The sequence below is a fragment of the Cyanistes caeruleus genome, chromosome 11 (assembly GCF_971803275.1).
Source record: "Cyanistes caeruleus chromosome 11, bCyaCae1.hap1.1, whole genome shotgun sequence".
Classification (NCBI taxonomy): Eukaryota; Metazoa; Chordata; class Aves; order Passeriformes; family Paridae; genus Cyanistes; species Cyanistes caeruleus.
Genome location: NC_141711.1, coordinates 2,750,019 through 2,764,975, shown reverse-complemented (window position 1 = coordinate 2,764,975; position 14,957 = coordinate 2,750,019). Strand labels below are relative to the sequence as shown.

The following is a 14,957-nucleotide window of genomic DNA, read 5'->3' as shown; positions in this document are numbered from 1 at the left end:
CAGACCTAAGTTAATATTCAAATACTCAGGTGTGAATATCCTGAAATCAGTAAAAGACACGGAGCTGATATGAAGTAGGAGGTCTCAGTTCCCAAAACTGAAGCTTTGGTGTAGCTTCTATGGAAGAGAAAACAAAAGTGAGAAGTTCACTGAGACTTTGCAGGTGATGGGAGTGCAGTGTAACCCTCTTCCCCCTTAAGGCAGTGACCTTCACCCATGGCAGCTTTCCTGGCCACCTGAATCATTGGGCTAGCTCTGATTCTTGCCTGTGGCCATCATTTTGAAAAAGATAACAGAGATTTACACAGAAAAAAGCTGTCCCTGATTCCATTCCACATCTCCAGGAGCGAGTGGATTCCTGGCCACTCTCTTCCTGACAGCCAGGCTTTGTTAACTTCTTCAATTTAAGGCAGCAATTAAAAAATCCATAAACAAGCAAGGTCGTATCTCATAAACAGTTCAAAGGCTGCAATGGAAATTACAGATATAACTACTGCTCCTGCTCCATGGATCAGAATATCAATTGAGGCACAGAGATGAGCCCTGGAAACTTCCCAAGCTCCACTCAGTGCAGCTCAACATCAGGGACTGCAAGCCATGGTTAAGATTCCTTAAAATGTTGGGCTGTTTGCTGGTACAGATACAGATCTGTATGAAAAAATCACAATTAAATACTAATTTAAGTGTCTAAGGAGCTGGAAATTTTGAGGTTATAGAAATTTCTTGATTATTTCTGCTTTGTCTTGCTTTTACATCCTTTAAGGGTTTATTTGCAAGGAAAAATGTGAGGCTATCCATGATGGACCAGGCTAAGCTCTCCTTTATCCCAGAAAATCTTCAGTAGAATCCACAGGGAAGGTTACAAAACCAGACCTGGGTTAAAGTGATGCTTTTTTACAATAATTTCACAATGCATTTGCTAATTGCTGATTTACCATCCTGAATTCACTCCCATTTTACACCTGATATTGGTAGAAACAAGACACAGGGATCTCAAGGCCAAGTTACCTGGAGAAATGCTTTTGTTCAATTTCCCAACACTTGACCAGAAAACATATAAAATACCTGATGGAGTGGGCTCCATTCTCACAAAAACTGGAGTAAATTGCCATAACTGATACAGTTTTAGCATGAAGTTGCTGTAATCAGCAATAGGACAAAAACTGAGCTGTAGGACAAAAACTGAGTTGTAGGACAAGGTGTCCTGAACAGATCCCTGGGTAAATCTGGAACAATGTTGGGGACTGGAGCTCCCAGCTCTGCTTGCTGCATTTCTGAATCTCTGTTTCTGCTAAACTCAAATTAAGCCTTTCTATTGCACTGCGTTGGTCTCTCTCCTGTTTGATTTGGGTTGAGAAACTGCATTTTCTGAAGGGATAAGGAGGAGACACTCAGGCTCCTTTCTGGATTTCCTCCCAGCCCCCTGAATTTGCCAGTGGTGCTTCAGCCTGGTCTCAAGCACAGCTCAGTCATTAAACTTTGAGTCACCCCAGGGATTAAGCAGATCCTGGCTCCTTGCACAAATGACTCTGGCTGCTGATAATCTTCCATTTCCATGGTTCTCACACTGTCAGAGCACTTCAGGTCTGGTTTTTGAGTGCAGACTTGTCAGGGAAAAAACCCTTGGTCAGCAAAGCCTTTCCCAGGAGTATTTGAAGAGGTGTCACGGTGGGATTTTAGGAGATTCTCCATAGCTGGAGTTGGGAGTGCAGCATGGGGAGTTCCCCACGGCTGTTCCACTCACAGCCCATGGTTTGTGTGTGGTAAGAGCCCTCCTGGCCCCTCAGCCTCTCTCAGAGCCACTAAATCCCTCTGCTCTCCTGATGCCTGGAACAGAGGCTGGACAGAGCTCAGGATAAAGCAGAGATTTACTGAAAGGCCTTAAAGGACACACCTTGGGCAGCACAAGAGCCTGGCCAGGGCTGCACCCAAGATGGACCCAAAAATGGTCACAAAATGCATGACTGGTCACAAGGTCTCACGTTTTTATCAGTTTTGGTCCATCTGTGTATCAGGGTTAATTGTCTAATTACAGCTTCAGGTTATGAAGTGCCATCCTTCTTGTTTTCTCTCTTTGGCCCACCCTTGTTTCTGCTTTTGTTCTTGTCCTGGGTACCAAGCTAAGAAAGGAATTGTTTTGTCTGCCTGTTCTGTGAAGAGAGCTCACTGACACTGAATATGAAGCTCAAAACTACACAGCTAGGGAAAAATCTGAAAGCTAAAACTTAAGGCATCGCTCCCCTGTGCCGTGGATATGTGGGAAGCAGCACCCAGAGCTGTGCTGGATTCTCTGTCCCCTCTCATCACATCCCTGTGGGGGGATTCCATGGAATATGGAATATTCCAGCACTGCAGAGACTGGATTTTTCACTCCATGTGCTGCACTGAGGACTCTGTACAATGTTAAACACTTCCATGGCACAGTTTATTTTGTGTGGTGCTGTGGAGTTTAACTCAGCTGTGCTCGTTTCTGATTGCTCACAAATCAGTGGTGATTGATTCTGGAATATCCTCTAATTAGAACATAAGAGCCCTGCAAAAAGATCCAAAATATTGCCTGCATAGATGTCCTGAAGATTGATGTGCAAAAGGCAAAGCCTAATGTGACAGAAGGTTTTCATTTTTAATAAATCTGAATTCAGGAGCAGGTATTTTTCTACTCTTTGAGACCAGTGGGACCCCAGAAAAAAAATTATGCTTGTCAGAAGTTTTGGCTCAGGAATTTATCATGAGTTTTCATCTCTTGCAGAGCTTCAAGGATTAAACCATTCAAATTTATCCATTGTGAGGATGAAAATCAAAGTTTTTCAATGCTTTTCATGGTGAGCTAAGCAAAAAGAAACCAGCATGGAAGGACCCAAACACCCTGATCACCTCTGGTGCAAGTACTTGTTGGAGGTGGAGGACATTTGGGGTCAAATTTCTGCTCCCCCCAGTGAAGTCCAGCTGCCAACATCTGGGCCCCACGTTGGAGATGAATGTCTGTGCTGCCAGCTAATGATACCAGGACTGTGACTTGTCACTGTCTCCTGGTGGGACTCAGTAAATTTCTGTATAATTCTGTAATTTCTGGCCACACAAATTCACTGAGGAGCGCAGTGGTTATGGCACCCAGCTGGGAGATCACAAACCCAGCTGTAGTTCTGCTAAATGAGGCAAAAAATGGGTTTTAACAAGGGGTTCACAATGTCCTAAATAAGTGATCCCAAATTAATCCATTTGCTGATCTCATTGGTTTGGTCAGAAATCCCTTATCCTTCACCTGATCCAGCTTATTTAAAGTTGTGTTGTGAGTGACGTGCTTAGGGGACTAAATAAGCTTTAGATCAAGAAATTGGCTTTTTCCTGCTGGAAAATATTCCACCTCTGCAGTCAGCAGATGAATTTCCCACGGCTTGAAGAGTGCAGGTTACTGAAGGTACTGGATATGAATATGCAGCTCTCTTTTTTCCACCTGAAATTTCACCTACAGGGTGGGTGATACTCATTAGCTGCATTTTGCCTCTCCTAAGAATTCCTAACCTATTAATAACCCTCCTGGAGATAAAATCTCTGCAGAGTCTGCATTCTGGCAATCAGCACTGGAGTGATGGCTTCTTTTCTTTATAACATGTTTACTAATCCTGAGATGTGGGAAGTGTCCTCAGAGTCCTGTCCCTGCATTCCTCCCCCTCTCCTTTCCTTTGCCTCCTGCACTGTGATGTTGCAGGTTCTCTGCTGATGTCTCAAGCTGTGGAGCTGCTCTCAGAGCTCCCTGTCGTGACCTGGGCACCAGGGAGGTGATGTTTGCTGTGCTGCTTTGACTCTGCACAGCCAGGATGTTCTCCATCCTTTGCTGTTTAATTGCTGCTCACTTTGCTGGTTGATGCTGGTCTGAAGTGAAACTTTGGCCAGTTTGAACTTGCCTGGAATGAAAGCAGGAGGCAATGTCAGCCCTGAAACTGCCTGAGCTCAGTTCCTTCAAGGAGTGGTTCCATTTTGCAGGCTGGTTTCTCTGTGATCATCTCCAGGCTGAGTCTGGGGTGGGATCCAGCCCAGCTCTGCTCCCCATTTTCCCACATGACCTCCAGTGGCATTTTGGGCATCCAAATTTGCCCAGGTGTGCCAAGCATGGATCAGGCTTTGAACAAAATGCTGGCAGCAGGTGCTGTGGATGACAAAATGTTGATCCATTAACAGTTTAACCTGTATTTAAGCGCAGCCAGAGCAGCCCTGTGAGCTTTGTGCCAAACCTGTCCCTGCACCCTGAGCCTGCAGGGATCCATGGCTGAGGAGGCAACAGAGGCTTCGCCCCAGCCTTCCTCTGGTCCTGCAGATGGAGAAGAGCTGGGGCAACTCAGGGCACGAGCCTGATGTCTGTCCTCACCCACAGTGGATCCTTAGGAACCGTGGTTTATCCAAGGCTTCCCAGAACATTCCACACTCCCAGGCTGGTTTCTGATCTCCTGGGAGCAGCTGGGGCCCCATCAGTGCACAGCCCTCTGTGCCAGCCTTGTCCTTAGGGACCCTGTGGCCTTGAGTGGTCCCTGCCAGACAGCACAAAGGAGCTAAAGAAAGTGTTTGGAAAGAATTGTGTTCAAGTAAAGCCAAAGCAAAGCACAGGACATCACAAACAAGTGTTGAACATCCCCATTCAGTGCCTGGCTTTGCATAGGATGCTCCAAGACCTTTGTGAATGAAGGGATTCCTATTCTGAGTGTCCCAGAGCACAGGGATTTCCCACTCTGAGTAAAAATCATCATTATTCTGTGCCTCTGTGTAAATTAAAATTGGTATTAAAGGCAAAGAATGCAAAGGATGATGTAAAGGTAAATATTTTATTAAAACTGTATCAAGGGGAAAGCAAAAGGAGACATTTCAAAAGCCACCAATAAAAGAGGAACTTCTTTGCTTTTTTGTGCAGGTGTGCCAAAATTCCCCAAAGAAAAAATCGAGCCTCTGGATGTGGAGCATGGAGATTCTGTGATCCTGCACTGCAACCCCCCAAAAGGCATCCCCCCTTTGCATATCTACTGGATGAATATTGGTGAGTCAATGGTTTTTGCACAATTCGCACAATGGGGCTCAAAGTATTTGTCTTTCAGAGCAGTTTCATTGCAGATTCATCAAGGATGGGAATTGTAATTGTGAAAGTGCTTGGGAGAAATATCTGGATACTGAAGAACAGAATTTACAAATGGAGAATTGAGATCTGGTTTTACATGGTCCAAAGTTAAATTGTTGAATGCATTGACACAGCATCTCATTAAATATGAGATAAAAAATAATTTATATATTGGTGAGTCTCTGCCAGTGATGAGGAGTCCTGCATTTAGAGGAGAGAGGATAGCTCGTGTCAATGTGTTATTTCTCTCATCATTGTTTTCCTCTTTCCATAAATTGATGATTGATTTATGATTGTAAGGGAAAAATAATCCACCATTTTTATATAATTAGCTCCTTGTGGGTTTCTGTCCCGTTGTTCTGCAGCACTTGTGTTCTGTTCTGCAGGAATTTCTGCCTTTTGGGAAGCAAAATAACTCTGGTTTTTAATTATTAATTCCTTATCAGTTATATAAGTATCCATTCTTATATAAAAATTATTTTTATCACAACATATTGGTATATAATTGGTCCATCCAATCCATTGGTTCTGCTGGATTTTCTGCCTCTCTTACTTCAGAGTTTCATGGTCTGTACCTGGAAGGAAGCACACAAGGGGAGCATTTGCTGAAACAGCCCCGTGTTTTTCCCCCTTCTCCTTTTTTCCTTTTCCTTGCCAGATCTGCAGCACATCCCACAGGATGAGAGGGTCTCCATGAGCCTGAAGGGAGATCTCTACTTTGCCAACGTGGAGGAAAGCGACAGCAGGAGTGACTATTGCTGCTTTGCAGCCTTCCCCAGGCTCAGGACCATCGTGCAGAAGATGCCGATGACGCTGAAGGTTTCCCGCTGTAAGTTGGGCTGAGCTGTTTGCTGTTGGATTTGGAGCTCCCTGGGCAGCAGTGCATGCAGAGCTGTGCATGCAGAGCTGTGTCCTGGCTCTCTCAAAGGGCACCTCGCTGAGTTTATTACCTGTGATGTTAACCTCGTTCTCTGGGCTGTGTTCCACTGAGAAGGGAATTCCTGCATTCCTTGCTGTAGCCTCTGCTCTAGGTCACCGTCCTGAGGTGTCACTTTCTCCTGTCCCATCTGGGTCTCCAGAACCTGATGCTTTGGAGTGGTGACCTGAAACAGAGGCTGGACAGGATTGAGAGAATAAAATGGGTTTAGTATTATTAAAGGCCTTTGATAGGCACACCTTGGGCACTCAGAGACCTCCCAGGGGCTGCACCCAGGATGGTCACGAGTTTTCCAGACAGTTATAAGTTGGGTCCATTCACATGTCAGGGGTTAATCCTCCAATTCCAACTCCAGGTAATGAAGTCATTTAGCCCAAGTTTGCTGCCCCCAAGTCCCTTTTGTTTCCATCTCTGGGGCCTGAGGCAGTGAGGTGTCCTTGATTGCCAGGCCTGGAGAGGAATTGCTGTGTCTGCCCAAAGTGGGGAAGCAGCAGCTGGCACTGGGTGTGGAGTTTGGAGTTCTGCACTAAACAACTGCAGGGTTACAAATATGTGAAAATTATAAAAGCTGAAATCCCAAGGCATCACAATCAGACCCCAGAAGTGTCCTCTCCTTCCTCCTGCACAGTGAAAGCCAAGGATGCATTAGGGAAATCTGCTGCTCCTCAGTCCAGCAGGTCCCCCAAGGATGGCACATCCCTGGGTTTTGGGGATTTTGTGGCCACCCCTTTGCTGGGCAAGGCCTGGTTTGGTCCAGCTGCAGAAGAGAGGTTGGAAGGATGATGTTTTCCAGGTTTTTCCAGGCAGGCTGGAGCAGCTTGGAGCATGAGAAATACAAGAATCGTTTCCAGTTCCTTGATGAAATGATGTGTAGGAGATAAAAGATTCCAGTTGTTCATTAAAACCTTGATCTTTTGGGCCTACACAAAAAGCCAGGGAGAATTTTGTCTCCATGAATGAAGCCCTCATGTTTAATACGTGATTTTGAGAGTTTTCTTTTTGGGATATAAAGATAAAGGATTAATAGTGGCTTTGTGTGTTTAATGCTTGCTTAGATTGTATCTTGGGATAATAACTGTGAGAAAAACATCCAAATTAAATGTTGCTCTCCATGGCTTTTCAAGTGGGTTCAGTCCCCCACACATGCACACAGAGATTAGAGAAAAACAAGATGGGTTTTGGCTGCTGGTAGCCCTGGAAGTGGCCCAAAAACCCACTTCAGTGTGTCCACCTTGTCATCAAAGCCACAGGACTTGGGCCAGGAAAAGATGAGAGGCATGAATTGAAAGGGTTCTGTAAATTCAGCTTGACACTGCCCACTCCACTCTGTGCCAAGTGCCTGGTGAGGGACTGCATTAAAAATAAATAGAACAAAAATAAGCAAAAGGAAACAAGAGAATGGATACATTTTATAACATTTCTCTTTGTGGATACTTAGTGATTTTTATTACTGAACACAGCAAGGATGAAATGCAGATTATATCATATCACCCATGAAGTATTTTTCAGCATAACACAAATCTTTAAAGCATTTTCATTGTATTTTCCAAACTCTGTTGCTCATCTGTTGCTTTCTTTTATATTTTTCATTCTTTCTTTCTTTTGGGGCAGGAATGGGGGTGGGTGGGGAGGGGCATGGTTTTGTTTTGTTTGATTTATGGTTTCTTTTGATTCTGTCTCAACCCTGCATGTTTGTTTGGTTGTCATTTTTATTTATTTCAGTAAAGCATGCTAATGACTCAGGCTCACCTAACGCTGCTGTTACTAAGGGTGAGTTGAATGCATCTGTTTTTAGCCTTTAAACTGAGACTCCTCCAGCCGAGGTGAAATGGGAGCTGCTCAGAAACACATCACAAAAGCCTCTTGATTGTGATGGGATGGATTTAACAGGTCCTGGGAGCACAATTGGCTCATCTTGTAGTTTTTGAGAGCAATCTGCAGGGTTTTTATTAAAAAAGGCAGGTTTTTTTTCTTACTTGAGAAAGGGGCTTTGTAAGGAGGTGGAAGTGAGGATGTTGATGTTCTGGGTTTCTCATGTTATCAATTCAGGGCAGGAGCCAGAGCTGGATGCTCCAAATCTTTTCCTGGCAGTTAAGAGGACTCTGAGATGAGACAGCTGGTTTGACAGCATGAATTCATGTCCCAGGGGTCACCCTGGGGCTGCATTGCTCCAGGATGAGCTCAGGGTGGGGATTTATGGAGTTTGGGTGCCCTGTGGTGGCTGTCCCCATCACCTCAATGTGGCTGGAGGTGGCTCTGTCTCTGTGGTGTCTGTGTCACCAGCACAGGGGACACTGCAGCAAAGCACTTCTCATCCTGTGGATTCCCATCTGCCACTGCTTTCCCTGCCCCTCTCTGGGGCAGATCCTGAGAATCCCCTGCTCTCCTTGCAGGCAGCATGGTCCTATTCCTGCAATCCTCCACCTGGTTCCTTTTGTTTCTAATAGATGAAATTTAGAGTCTGTAGCTCATGACTCTTCATTTCTTTGGTGAACTGGCTTTTAAAAGACTTTTTTTTTGTTTTGTTTTTTTTTTTAATGCCCAATTTAACCTCCTCTTTTTGCCAGACAAGCATGGAGGTTTCTGGAAAGGGGTTTGTCCTGGAGTGTTTTGGGATGGATAACCCAGAGCACTCATCACTCCTCTGACTTTGCCCGTGGAGCTGAGCCCTGGGAGCAGGACAGGCAGGGCTTTGTGCCACTCCACGAGCAGTTCTTCCCTCGAAGGGATGTCTGAACTCGTGCTGGGAAGGGGCTCTGGCTGCCTTTGGCAGCAGGAGGTGGAGGGCAGATGGGAAATGTGTGAGTGTGTCCAGAGGCACCAACGTGCTCTGCTGCAGCTCAGTGACACAGATCTGCAGAGAGACAAGGGGAAATTAAAATTAAAAATGAGAAAATGATTCAGGGAGATCTATGTGGTATTTTACCAAATCATCCATAACTGGCTATTTTTTAGGAACTATCACCATTTGGGGACTGATTCATTAGTGTGCTAATTGTTATGATAGTGATAACTGGACAGCCACTGAATCCTGCATCTTTCATCCTAAAAGCCTCGCTTGGCAGGCTGGAACAAATGGGCTGTTGAAATCAAACACAGGTCAATCTTGTTTTATTATTTTAACAGTCTTCCTTACAAATTTTATCTCCATTACTGTAGATTCAATAATTGGAGCAGGAGGGACAGTTCTGTGGGATGCTCAAGTCAGGAAAATCTGGGGTTTCACCTGAGGTTTAAAAGATGATGGAGCCAGTGCAGAAGATACTAAGGATATATTATAAAGATATAAATTATTATAAAGATATTTATAAGGATATAAAACTGTAGGAAAAGGGGTTTCCCAGCACTGCTGCCTGTTGATATCACTGCACCTCCCTTCTGACTCTTATCAGGGGACATAAGGGCTCCTGGATTTGTCTCAGAGCATATAAATAGAAAAGAAAAGGCACAAATCGTTGTCAGGAACCTTCTGGCAGCAGTGATGTTTGTGACATTATTGAAGAATATCCGAGACTTCCCACCTAACTTCTGTTTTATTTTATCTTTCAGCAAATTTTATCAAGGAAAGGAAACCCAAACTGCTGATCCCTCCTGAATCTGCTGGCAGTAGCTCATCAGTCACTGTCATCAAGGGAGGTGTCCTGCTCCTGGAGTGTATTGCTGAAGGGCTGTGAGTAATGAAAATGCTGCACAAACTTAATCACCTTTGGAGGTAGAAATGAGCAAAGAAAAAGGGATATTGCAAATTTTGCAGCAGTTTTAAATGGAGCTCCTGTGCAGAATTTTTGTCCCTGTAAAGGAGCACAGAGTGCATGCAAGAGTGGTGTACTGGTTATTGCTGTAGCTTGTAAACAAGTAATTAAAATCCCAGTGTGGTAAGTATGGAATTATTTTTTATTCTTCTATTAAAAAAATTGAAGTTTTTTCAGTAGTGCTATTTTTAAGATGTTGAGAAAGTAAATAATATCAGCATCAGCGTCAGTGCTTTAATTCACAACCTCTTACTTTTTTTTCTGGTTTTGCCAATTCAGTTTTGCTTCAATGCCCAAAATTTAAGATTTTCCAGGTGTAAGATCTCACTCTTTTTTAAAAAAAAAAATTTATTGAGTGATGTAACACAAGACATCCTTTAAGGAATGGTTGGGCCATTGAAGGAAAAATCATAATCTCAGTTACAGCAGGAGGTGCAGGCTCAGGTGTGAATGTGAACCTGGCTGTTTTCTGTGCCCATTCCCCAGCATCCAGAATTTCCATGAAGGATCTTCATTCCACAGTGTCCTCACAAATGACAGGATATCGAGGAACAAATCCATGGCTAGTAGGAATGCAGTATCAGCTTTATTTGATCCTACTAGATCCATCAGCAAAGGGCAAACGTCAAACCTGGGACATTTCCAGGGATCCAGGGGCCACAGCTTCCCTGGGCACCCTGTGCCAGGGATTCCCCACCCTCACAGGGAAGAGTTTTTTCCTAAAAAACCTAAATCACCTCTAAACCTTCTCTGTTCAATGCCATTCCCCCTTGTCTTGTCACTCCAAGCTCTTCTAAATGATCTCTCTCCACCTTGCTGACTGTCTTTGGGTAGTGAAAGGATTAATATAGGGAAGGGTTAAAACAGCTGCTTTATGATGGGAGATCAGGGCAGTTTTGTCCTTGTAAACAACACAGGACAAAATGAGGTTAAGTAAGGAAAGGGACTGGGAAATAAATGTTGAGTGCCACTCTCACAGGGAGCTGTGATTCCCTTCTCAGGCCCATTGCTGCTGCTCCAGCTCACTCAGCCTTTGCTCTCCCAGCTTCCCAGTGTGTCCCATGTGGCTGTCAGTGCAAAAGGAGAACCAGAGAACCTGTGCACCCCCTGAACCCCCAGTGGAAGCAAAGTCCCCTCTGGTTTGGCTGGGACAGAGCAAATCACCGTCCCCTGGTGCTGGATGTGGAGCTGCAGACTCTGCCTCGCACCGAGATTATTCCTGTTAAAGGCTCTGCAATTACGTTCCCTCCATAAAATTCCAAAGTCAGGATATTTATCTGCCTGCACATGTTTAGGGCATTTTGTTTTTCCATATGGGCTTGAAAGGGCATTGCTGGTGGAAGCTGGCAGGGAGTTGAGTTGGCATTCCCGAAGGGAGGTGAATTACTTGTCTCTGTTGGATTCACTCCAGGTATCTGCAGTGAGTTTTGCTTCCCTGTTGCAATGCTTCCTTGTCTAATTCACTCCCCATCAAGCAAATCTGCCAGCCCACAAACCTCCCTAAAGCCACAACTCGGATTTTAGAGGGTTTCCAAGGGGTTTTAATAGGGAAATCACCTGGGGAATACTCAAATATGAATTTTGATGTGCAAGCATGAATATCAGATGCAAGAAGAGAAAGCCAGAAAAGTCTTTCATTCCCTTTGGAAAAAGGTAAAAAGATGAAAATATTTTTGTTTCACTCAAGATTTTCCAGGGCTCTTTAGAAATTTAATTTTTTTGAAGAAAAAGGTTTGTTTTTTTTTCAAGCTGTCATTATTGAAAGAACACAAAGTACTTTGCCTTATAACCAAGCACATCTTTTCATCAAAATCCTTCAAAAATGCAACTTTTAGAACAAAATGGGTTTTTTTCTTTGCTAAAATTCCCATTTTCAGCAGAAAAATGATCAGCTTTGCCTACATCTCTGCCAATCCATCCTGCCAAGTATCCACAGACCATGGAAGCGGATTTCAAGGAACTCGGATCAGGGGCACCCAACTGCAAAATAGGGAATTAAGGACATTTCCAATCTGTCATTTTTTAAAGATTGATGCCCTGAGCAGTGGCAGCGTCAGGAGGGCACGGCCTCGGAGCTGGCTGTGGGACAAGAGTGGGATGAGGAATAATGGGATATTTGCAGGGCTCAGAGCTGGTGGAACACCAGAATTTGTGGCTACCTGGGGCTTTGTGCCTCCTGCCTGGGCACGGAGCCACGGGGCCAGACGGGCCCGGGAGGAAGCAGCTCTGGCACCGTGGCCGTGCGTCCTGTGCGGTGTCGGGGTCACCGACCACGTCTGTCCCCAGTTCTGTGCCACTTCTGGAACCTTCTAAGGGTGGGGACAGCACTTCAGCCACCTCCAAAAAGGCAGGCAGGGAGGGAGGCGCTGCAATGGAGCCTGGCCCTCCTTGGCTGTCCTCAGGTGCCCTTTTGGAGAGGATGGAATGAGCTCCGGCTCCTTTCCCGCTGTCCATGCCGAGACACATCCAAGGAATGCAGCCTCATGCTTTGCCCTGCTGAAAATCCCACTCCCAGGGGCTGTGCAGAACAAGGAGCAGTAGAGTAGATGTATAGTATAACCCTTAGGTTTGAAAGGCTCAAAATCCTCTAAAAACCCCTCCCAAAGCCCAGGTGTGAGCTCCAGCAGCTCTGCCACGTGAAACATCACAGCGGCTTCTTGCGTTCAACTCAAAATCTTCTTTTTTTCCCTTTGTTCTCAGCCCAACTCCTCATCTCAGCTGGGTGAACGTCATGGGAAACACGCCCAAGGATGAGCCAGAGACAGAGAATTTTGGGAAGACCCTGAAGATTGACCAGGTGACAGCAGCTGATGAGGGGACGTACCAGTGCACGGCCAGCAACCCCATGGGCAGCGCCAGTCACAAGTTCCATGTGCATGTGGAAGGTACTCAGTACTCTTTACTAAAATTATTGTTTTGGAACAAAAAGGTGGGAAAAGGGAAGTGAAGGATGCTCTTTGTTGGTATGATTCAGGCAACTCCAGCAATTTATGTCGGCCTCGTGGATTTGGGAAGGTTTGCACAAAGTAGCACCTCTAAAACTACAACAGAAAAAAATATAAATAATGCTTTTGTTTTTCCCCTGAACCGTGAAGGCTTTAAAAATCAGGGAACAATTTAAATATGTGAGCAGGTTCAGTACTCTAAAGATGGGAGGGAGTCAAGCAGAGATATTGATGAAATGTCTTGTACTGAGCTGAAGGTCAGAAAAAAAATCTAATTATTCTTTTTGCTCTTAAAAGCTGTAGGATGGCTGTACTGGGATGGATCAGGGGGACATTTAGCTCAAGTCCTTTTCTTTGGTTTCCACCAAAAGTGGACTCTTAGGGAGGGCTGTGAAAATTCAGTGACCAGACAAGGTACCACCCCTTGCCTCCTTCTCCTCTTCCTTTGCTGTGATTTTTGTACAGGCACAACCTGAGCTGGGAGTGTTTTCTGTAATCCCTGAAAAGCATCATAAACCCTGTGACACAAAGTAAAAAAGATGCTTTCTGCTATATTTTAGCAGTTAAAAAAATGGAAATATGACCCTTTTTGTCACCTCACTGAGTACCCAAGGCTCCTTTTTCCTTTCTCCTCCCCAACCCTGGGTGTGCAGCAGGTGGAGCTGCCCTTTCCCAGGAGCCAGCAGAGCTCCGAGGAGTCACTGCAGAGCCAAGAACTCTCCCTGCCACTTTCTCTGCCCAAAAATAACCACAAACTGCGAATCCTGAGGCTGAAAAACTTGCTGGAAACATCTGCCTGATGAAAAATGCTCCAACCTCTGCTCTGCACTTAAAGAATAAAATCAATCCCTGGCAGTTTTACGCTGTTAGAATCTTCCAGGTGCTTTATTTTCATCAGGGCTCCTCATCCCTCTGTGGCCACCGGATTTCTGAAGGGAGAAAAGCACTTTGAGCTCCCTGCCCTGTATTTGCTCAGCAACTGAGGAGAAGATTTTCTCCCAGTGGCTGATGAGTCCTCTCCATTCACTCAACCCAACCTTGTCCCCTGCACTCCTCTTTCCCTCGCAGGAAGTGTGGCAGAGGAGGATCCCAGGGCATGGCAAGTTCTCAGCTGTGGTGGAGGGGAAGTGCTGACTCCTAGAAATCCTTCCAGATGGTTTGGAGCATCTCTGCTGTAGCAGAATATTTTAACAATCTGGCTATGATTTTCTCGGCTGCAAAAAATCGATTTCCTTCAAAGAAATTGCAGGAGCTGCAAAAACTAAAATACCAGAGAAATAACATTAATTTTGTAGTTTAGAATATTGACCTTCTTCTCCCACAGTTTCCACAGGAAGGAAAACTTCCTGCCAAATTGTTATTCCTTCTTAACAAACAAGTGCTTAGAAGAAGAGAAAAGAGGGAAATAATCCCACTGCAGCCATTGCAATGTGAAAAATCCTTTTCCAATTGCTACTAAATCCATTTTCCATGTGTGTAACTGATGGTGGCTCCTGTCAGCAGCAGAGATTCTTCCTATTAGGAGTCACCTCACATCTGAGGTGTGAAGGAAAACCTGAGCCCAAACACTGCTGCAATTCCCGAGCAGCAAATGTCGCTGTTGTTGGCTGGGGATGGACAGGTTCATCGTTCCTGCAGGAGCTCCTGCCAGCACACTCAAGGGCAGATCCTGAGCATTCACTGCAGGAGGCTTCAGGGAGCTCGTGCTGATGTTGGGCTCCTCACACCTGACAGGTTCCTCTCACAGGACGTGTGCAGGGAGAGGAAAATTAAATATGGAAGGAAAATTATCTGTTCTTAACCTCCAGCCATCCTCAGTGGAGTGCTGGGGTGTAAATCAGGGTTTTTCTGTCACTGTGCCACGTTTTCTGTTCTTCTTTCTGGTATTTGAGGACCTCAAACCGACACTCCTCCCTTCTAAATACCAGTTTTAATGATATTTGCATGCAGCCCACTTCCTAATCCTACCGAGTCTGAGGGCAAAGATTCAGGCAATCATTACCAAGCATATGAAAATATTCAGCAAGCAAATTGTTTGACTGTTTGAGCATTTTAATCTCTCCTTGCAAGGGAAGATGTAGCCTGGAATACCTGAGCAGACACAAAATCCCCCCTGTTGTTATTCAAATGAGAGAGAATTATTTAAAAAAAAATAGCAAAGCAAGCCCACAAATTGTTTTGACTTCAAGTGTTTATTTGGTTGTTGTTTGTAATTCACC

The 14,957-nt window shown here is 44.9% G+C and overlaps 1 protein-coding gene across 27 annotated transcripts in view; it reads left to right on the top strand.

The window, feature by feature from the left end:
* CHL1 (cell adhesion molecule L1 like) overlaps positions 1 to 14,957 on the top strand; it is a 122,688-nt gene that overhangs the window by 78,107 nt on the left and 29,624 nt on the right. For 17 of the 27 annotated variants that reach the window (XR_015274782.1, XR_015274783.1, XR_015274781.1 and 14 more), the window contains 5 exons: positions 4,904 to 5,026; positions 5,763 to 5,933; positions 7,764 to 7,811; positions 9,591 to 9,711; positions 12,494 to 12,678. Coding sequence is in view for 23 of the 27 variants with exons in the window: in XM_086845214.1 (XP_086701340.1) it covers positions 4,904 to 5,026; positions 5,763 to 5,933; positions 7,764 to 7,811; positions 9,591 to 9,711; positions 12,494 to 12,678 (648 nt within the window). In the remaining 4 variants the exon portion in view is untranslated. The remainder of the gene's footprint in view (positions 1 to 4,903; positions 5,027 to 5,762; positions 5,934 to 7,763; positions 7,812 to 9,590; positions 9,712 to 12,493; positions 12,679 to 14,957) is intronic. The other 10 variants (XR_015274784.1, XM_086845218.1, XM_086845206.1 and 7 more) reach the window with 1 other exon arrangement.